Consider the following 8,211-nt stretch of genomic DNA (forward strand, 5'->3'; position numbering starts at 1 on the left):
AATCATGGTCTTTAACATCTGAACTCTTCACCAGGCCAACGCAGGATGAGCGGAGCCCTCTGTGACTAGTCTTGTGACAGGACTTACTCTCAGACCACATCTCACACGTGTTCTATGACAAACCGGGACACGGTTTCCTACACTCTGTGAATGTTTATAACTAAAATTTGCTGCTCAGTTCAAAGAATGTGTTCATCGCTGGGCTCATTTAAAAGTGAAATATTGAGGCAATTATTATCATTCTAACCATAGAATGGGTTGTACCTATTTCTGCTCCTGGCAGGGGCAATACTACACATGACCTCTGCATGTCCCTTCCACACCTCTCTGAGATACCAGCATGAGAGTGGGAACATGACACGTCCAACCAGGCGCGCATCCTGTCAGCAGGACAGTCAGAGGAAAACACTACCTAGCAAATATCCAATAAGTAACTATACGAGTAGAACGTTAGGGTTAGTTATCTAAGAAATGTGTCAGCCACACAGGTTTACCCCTCAACAGAAAGGTCAAACGGGAAGCAAAGGAGAGCTGCATGAGGGGGGACCAGCTCAGGACACCACGGGATCTGAGGCCCCTGTGTAATTCTGCTGGAATTACTAATAAGTTAGAAAAAGAATGAGGAAGAAGAAAAAAGAGTGAACAGAAGAGACTTGGCCAAGAATACACACGAAGAAGTTTTGTGTTCTTGGCCAAGAATACAAATGAACAAGTGGATGATCACATCCACTGGGGGAGTCGTTCCCACCCTGGGCCAATGGATAATGGGCATTGCAGGTAGCCAGCCGCACAAGCATTTACCCTGGGGCAGAATGTCTCAAACTAAGAGCTTGACCCATTCATGGGACCTGAAATCAATTCAGCGGACCCCAGCCAGTATGTTGAAAAAACATGAAACACAACTGAATAGAATGTCAGAGTATGTTCCACAGAAGAGTAAACATTGTTTTGGGCACTGCGTGTGTGTGTCAGTGTGTATTTGTAAACCTTGGGGCAGCCTCCCAGCCTTGAATTCCCTCAGACCTCTTTATTCTGTCTTCTTCAATCTGTATGCCAAGGAACCATGAGAAACAAATTTCAGTTCTGTTACATACATCGCCAATGAGTGATTTCAAAAGAATGGTCAGCTGCCATTGTTGACTTTTCTTGGGTGAGATATATTCTGTGGAAAGGAGTTATGTTATCATTTTGTTATTGTTGTTGACTGCAGTACAACGTGTACTATTCTGAAGTATTGGGGAAGAAATCATTCTAGATAAGCAGTTTTCTAGGGTCTAGGTATTGTCTGATTCACACGTATTCCCTGCCAGCTTCCAGTCAGGTTTTCCACCATACAAAAGCCGGTCCCACTGGCACTACAGTTGGTCAGCTGGTGCCCTTCCAGTCCAGCAGTGCAGCTGCAGGTTCTTGTTCATTGCTGGACGCCAAAAGTTTGCTTCTTCACATGGGATGTTTTTATGCCCATGTGAGAACTTGGTACTGGTCTAACCACTCAAGAGAACCAAAGACTCATTTGAAAATGGAGGCTTTATTAATGTGAATCATCCACACTAAATCTCCACTCACTGAAAACATGCTACCCTAACATTATTTTCAAAAGCAAGATTTTATTATTTTATTACTGTCACTAACAACCAAGTATTTACACACTTTCCTTCCCTGCACTGCCCCATTGCCGCCCCATTGCCGCCCCAAATGCAGTGTTGGGGTTAAGGACCCGGAGACACAGAGGATCTTCTGTATATCCTTCTGGTGAGCCACATACACAGTGGTACTAAGCTTTGCAATGCCTTTGTGCAAATTAGAGAAAGACATCCCTTCCTCAAGACTCCTTACTTCCATCAGTAGAAAGTTGGTGTAATAAGCTGATTTTAATGGAAAGGGGACTGCTATTCATAAGCATGTAAGGCAATGATGTCTAAAACAGAAATGGCAATTGCTTGGAGAGGGGCACAACCTGCGTAATGGTGGCAGGGCTCGTCCGTGTCCAGCCTGCATTTCCTTTCTTATTTGTCTGCCTGCTCCTCTCCTTAAAGACCAAACTCAAGGCTCCCCTTCCCCACAAACATGGGGTTCACATGATCACCTGCCATGCTCACCTTTTCTGATCACCTGCTGTCCTTAACTGACGAGGCACTTTGTAGCCCCTGTCCTGTAGTCAAGTTGTCTTTGAGAATGGCTTCCCGTGAGAAGCAGAGGTCCCTTAAAAGCAGGATCCCAGTGCTAAATACTTTTGTATATATACTCTGCACACATGCTCAGTGCCCCGTGAATACTCAGGCACTTGATACAAGTTTATGATATAATGAAAGGATGACGGTATATTTTATGTCATTTTGTACTTTTTGTTTTCCTAGTTTCTTGCTCTATTTTCTTAATGTCATTTTTCTTGACTCACGCTCACTGGCCTAGGCTGATCTTGTCGTAAACAAAATAACATGTTCCTAACATCGTCCTGAGAATTCCTTTGGTGAAAGGTCATTTTTCTTCCCAAATAACGAACAATGACATGTTGTTTTGTCCTGCATGCATTCTGAAAACGGCCCTAAAATAGCTCTCCCCTTCCCCCTGTTGGCAGCTTACGCTCTACTCCGGAAGGTTTGAAGAATTCCAGAGCACACTGACAAAGAGCAACGAAGTATTTGCCACTTTCAAACAGGAAATGGATAAAGTGAGTATTGCCAGCCGCCCACAAAATATTGACATTTTCTATCTTGACAGGCAATTTCTCCATTGGTTTTCTTTTTCTCTCGCTAAGATATTTCAGCACATTTCATGAAATGTTTATAGGTGGGATGGAGGTTAGGGCTGCATTTCTTTTACTGGTAAGTATCTGGTGAATTAATCAGAGCAAGAGTCCAAAAACGCTAGGATATAGTTTCACTCTCAGGAAGAATAATTCTTTTCCTACTCCACAAATAGTTTTAAAAGAAAAAGACAAGGGCAGTACTTGTGGCTCAAAGGAGTAGGGCACTGGCCCCATATGCCAGAGGTGGCAGGTTCAAACCCAGCCCCAGTCAAAAGCTGCCAACAAAAAGATAAGAGGTAGCAATTTAACATATTATATATACTGAAGTCAAAAAATATCTAATCTAAATATTAAAAAAACTGTTATACAAATAAAAGGGGAATATTTGAGTAGGAAATACCATTTACAGGAGCCTTCTTAGAAGGGAAGATGCATGTGACATGGTAAAAGAAGATGGATCATGAGTTCAAGTTCTGCTCTTATTCATCAAGTAGTGTTGGATAATTCATTTGGCTTCCCAGAATTTTTTTTTTTAATCTATAGAGATATTTTACATCCCCTACCTACCTTATAAGTTGGTAAAGGTCAAATAAATTAATGTATTTTAGAAGGGTCTTAATGCTTTTCAAGAATCTTAAGTTACTATTATGATTGCTGGATCTTATGCTTGAATCTGGTTCAATTCAGTGTTTTTCCAATCCGAATCAGAACTGTGTTTCTGAGCAGGCACTGGCATTGATCATTTTTAAGTGGAGAAAGCATCCTTTCAAAAATATTTTCATAAAATAGTCTGAAAAATTTCACAATTAAGTGAGCAAACTTAAGAAGGTTGACACTTATTAATACGTAGAGTTCGGGCTGGGTACAATGGCTCACAACTATACTTGTAGCACTCTAGGAGGCCAAGGCGGTAGGATCACTTAAGCTCAGGAGTCAAGAGCAGCCTCAGCAAGAGCAAGACTCCATCTCTACCAAAAATTGAAAAATTAGTGGAGCATTGTGGGGACACCTATAGGCCTAGCTACTCCAGAGGCTGAGTCAGGAGGACTGCTTGAACCCAGGAGTTGCTGCAAGCGAGGCTGACACCATGGCACTCTATCCTGGGCAATAGAGTGAGACTGTGTCTCAAAACAAACAAAAAAAAAGTTACAGCTCTCCCATTCTAGGATAAATCTATGCATTTAAAAAAATTTTTTTTTAATTTTAGAATTTTAAGATTAGAATAAATATAAGAACAGAAAAAAAATTTTACTTCAAAATTATAGTTTTACAGTTGGAATAAATATTAAACTAGGAGTTCTTAATCTGGAGTTCATTTATAGACAGACTTAAGCAGTAGACCCAGGAATTCCCTGGAAATTAGCAAAAAAAAATAGATAGATAGATAGATAGATAGATAGATAGATGTGCATGTTTGCATTTTCCTGAAATATGATCCCAAAGATTTCATCAAATTCTTAAAAAGATCAATGAGCTTAAAAAGTTTATAAATTACTAACCTGGTTAATATGTGATCAAAATTTAAAAACCTAGCTTCTCTGTACAGCCAGGGCCTGAGAATCTGGGCCAAGTCTCTGGCCTCATGGGTACCCTGCCTCGGGCAGGTGAGCAGCGGACAGCAAGTGCCCAGGTCTGGCTCATCCAGGGAAATCACACCTGATTCCATGTCTTGTTCACTTCTCCCAGGCAGAGAGGAGGTCCTATAACCAAGAATGTGAGTGGTCTCAGTTTCAAAAAAAAACAGGCCACATTTGATCACTCCACTATCCCCTACACCCAGCCCTAGGCCTGGGGACCAGCAGATACTCTGCACATGTTACATTCAATGAAATAAAATAACTACAGCCCTGCTCTCATGTGAATTCTATCAATTCATCTTCTCTGAGCCTCAGTTTCCCCCATTTATAAAATGGGGATACAAATAGGACCTTGCTTGTGGGACTGTTTTCAAGGATGGAATCAATAATGCATGTAGTCACATTTTGTAAACTTTACCTCATCCTACAAACGTAAAGACTGAGAAAATAGAAAGCTGCTTTTGTATGGCCACTTCCCAAATGTGCCCAGACACTATCAACATTTTAATGGCTAAGAATCCACATAGCTTTCTCACTGGAATAGCCTCCTATTCAATAAAGCAAATAACCTAAATGACAAGCTGATTCGTGGGACTCTATAAAGATAGTCTTCTTTTAAATGGAAGAAAAAGCAATGACAAAACATCGTGCCCCTAAGTAATTTCCTTTTTCCTGAATTGGCTCAGGTGCAAATAAGTTTGCTCACCCCTGACCCAGATGGCTCAGAAATAAATCACGACTCTCCTGCAATCTTCACGCTTGACACTGAACGTTTGTTTGCTTGAGCAGCTGGTAACAGGAGGACTTCCCTTGATGTCACACATGGGATTAATAGTTTCCTTGAGATTCTAACTCTTCAAGATTAACACTAAAATGCTCTAATTCCTGTAGACAACTAAGAAAATGAAGAAGCTGGAAAAGGACACAGCCACGTGGAAAGCCCGGTTTGAGAACTGTAACAAAGCCCTGTTGGACATGATTGAAGAGGTGAGGAAATTCTCCCCTCAGCTTTCATCCTCCATGTTAAGTCAAAATATTCATGCTTAGAATATAATGACCAGATAATAGTATAAATGATTGTGCTTGAAAAAAAGCTGAATTTTTTGGAGACGTGACATATTAAACTGTAATAAAAATACTAAGAGCATAGGTCATTTAGAATTGGGTCTAGACTCATAAAAAGCTTTGTCACGGGCTTACTTGTGGATTCAATAGCTATCCCCAGAGCAGCAACACACCTGTAAATTCCTTACAGCTGCAATTGGTCCCAACACCCACCTCCCCACCTGCTGATGGCCTGTTAGAAAGGAGCTACCAGCAGGAGGTGGAACAGCTTGTGAGCCAAGCCAAATGAAGCTTCCTCTGTATTTACACCCCCTCCCCATCACTCCCATCACCACCTGAGCTCCCCCTCCTGTCCCATCAGCAGAGGCTTTAGATTCTCATAGAAGCACAAATCCTACATGAGAGGGATTTGGGTTCTACACTTCTTATGAGAATCTAATACTACCCCATCCCCTGGTCCATGGAAAAATTGCCTTCCATGAAACCAGTCCCCTGGTGCCAAAAAAGTTGAGGGCTGCTGCCTTAAAGGCAGGATGAGTCGCGTACTTGACTTTGAATTTCTCCTGTCTGGTACATCACAGGCACAGAATAAGTTAATTAACTCATTTGAATATACCAAAAGAAGATGCCAGCCCAACTGCTCAGTGTATGTGCTGTTTTATAGACAGGTATGAAGAGATATCTCTTTACTTTCTACAACAGACATTTAAATACTTAGTTCAAGCAGGTTTTGATGAGGTTTTGAGACTTTAAAGACAAAGATACATAGCCCCTGACCTAAGAGGCAGGCCTTACAGGTGAAGGTCTCTCCATGTAAACAAATTTTTAAAAAGATCTTAATGGTAAAGAGTAACTGTAGGGTAGGGGTGAAGGAGTGAGATGAATAGGAACATTTTCATGCACAAACACACCAACATTTCTGAACAGTTGGAAGCAGCCAGCATTGTGAATTAGTATGTGGTGAGTTTCTATGGTAGTAATTACTGTTCTAAACAATTCATCCCAAATTGCAACCAATTCCAAAGAGATATGCTTATTACTCATCAACATAAATCAAATTGTTGCTGGGATTCACACATAGCAGTTTATTCATAGAATAGTTTAGGCACTGCTGAGGGCCTACTCCCAAGCCATCTCATTCATCTTGCTATAAGTTTTGCTCCTGGCTTCTTAGTCTTAGAAGCAGAAAATTCATCTGCTTTAAGATATGCAAGGCTCTGGACCAAAGCAGAAAGAAGCCTTGCCATCTTTTTTATCCTAAATAAACAGCCTATGCTAATTAAAATTCTACCAGTCTAGCACACAATGCAAGAAAAAAGTGGTCTCCGTGACCAAATGTCTATTGAACCACCATGCTGTGGCCAGGTCCTAGACAAATTCTGGAATAAAGGGTTTTGCTTGTCTCCAGAGAGCATCCTGGCAACTTTGCTTTTCATGTCTGCTTATGTGTGTGTGTGTGTGTGTGTGTGTGTGTTTTCCAATCACAGAAAGCACTGAGAGCTAAAGAATACGAGTGCTTCGTGATGAAAATTGGGAGGCTAGAGAACCTCTGTCGTGCTTTACAAGAAGAGAGAAATGAACTCTACAAAAAAATCAGAGAGGCAAAAACGTCTGAAAAGGATGACCAAAGTCAGCACACCTCCGATGAAGAGCCAGAGTCCAATGTCTCTGTAGATAAAAAGATTGATCCAGAAGAGGCCGATCGTGTGCAAAATGCTGTGCAGAATCTGGCTACGGCCTTCATGGTAATTCATCATCCACAGTCAACCACACCAGAGTCCAAAGAAACCCAACCACAATTGGGCATTCCTCATGGGAGTTGTAACACTACACTCAAGGAGCCACAGCAACCCCATCTGGTTGATTCAGGGGAGTCAGAGAGTCCCTTGCCTCCCCCCACTCCTCAGGCTGAAACCCCAGGAGGCAGTGAGACAGAACCTCCCTCCACGGCTACTAATCCCCCTGCAGGGTCAGAAGCAGAAGCCCAGGGTGAGGGTCTCCCCACTGAAGCCCAAGCTCAGCAGCAGTTCTGTAAGCCAGAGGCAGAAGCTTCAGGTCAGGCCCCTGAGTCCCCAGCCCAGGCCCCACTACAGGGAGTGGAGTCGAGTGGCCCTGTGCCACCATCCCCAGCAGATGGGCAAGGGTCAACTGGGGTGCCCGGAGGTGAGTCCAGTAGGCAACCTCCTGCAGCAGCAGCTGGGGAGCTGTCTCCAGGGGCCTTGGCCAGGCCCCACCTACCAGAGGTGACAGACACCAATCTGGAAGGTGTGGACTAGGCCTCATCAGGCCTTCAGAGGCTGGTCTTCACTCTTGGCACCTTCCTCATAAAAGACTGTCTTCTGAAAGAGGCAATACAAGGTAGCCACGTCGAACGGAAGAGAATTAGGATCAAGACAGTTTTTAACGTTATGCAGAGCATATTAATTCAGCCTTTGCTATTTGTTCTCAACTTACAACTAATTTGGAGCTTTTCCATTTAAGACTGGTTAATAGTATAATTTTCCCAAATGGCAACAACACATACCAATAGCAAATTCATATTACCTTTCCATTTAGATGATACTTAATTCAATGTCTTAATCAACAGTAAGATGTGATGTGTAAAGACTTCCACTATAATATACAAATACTGAAAATGTGATGTTCTATTTATTTCCACATATAGTTTAATAAGTTCCATAGTAATTTATGGATGTCCAGGTTCCATTTAAATGGTACATGTACCTAATATATAGATATGTGTTTATGTGTATGTGTACATATGTATAAGAATATACATACATTTACACACATGTAATATACACATATATACATTTATAT

General features: G+C 41.9%; 1 protein-coding gene across 1 annotated transcript in view; it reads left to right on the top strand.

The window, feature by feature from the left end:
* Window positions 1-7,667, top strand: part of TXLNB (taxilin beta) — a 38,884-nt gene extending 31,217 nt beyond the window's left edge. Inside the window, exons 8-10 of the mRNA XM_012805453.1 lie at window positions 2,579-2,671; window positions 5,218-5,313; window positions 6,879-7,667. Coding sequence (XP_012660907.1) covers window positions 2,579-2,671; window positions 5,218-5,313; window positions 6,879-7,667 — 978 coding nt within the window. The remainder of the gene's footprint in view (window positions 1-2,578; window positions 2,672-5,217; window positions 5,314-6,878) is intronic.
* Window positions 7,668-8,211: the final 544 nt, after the last annotated feature.

This window comes from Otolemur garnettii, unplaced genomic scaffold (genome assembly GCF_000181295.1).
Source record: "Otolemur garnettii isolate 467f Iridium unplaced genomic scaffold, OtoGar3 scaffold00042, whole genome shotgun sequence".
In the NCBI taxonomy this organism is placed as follows: domain Eukaryota; kingdom Metazoa; phylum Chordata; class Mammalia; order Primates; family Galagidae; genus Otolemur; species Otolemur garnettii.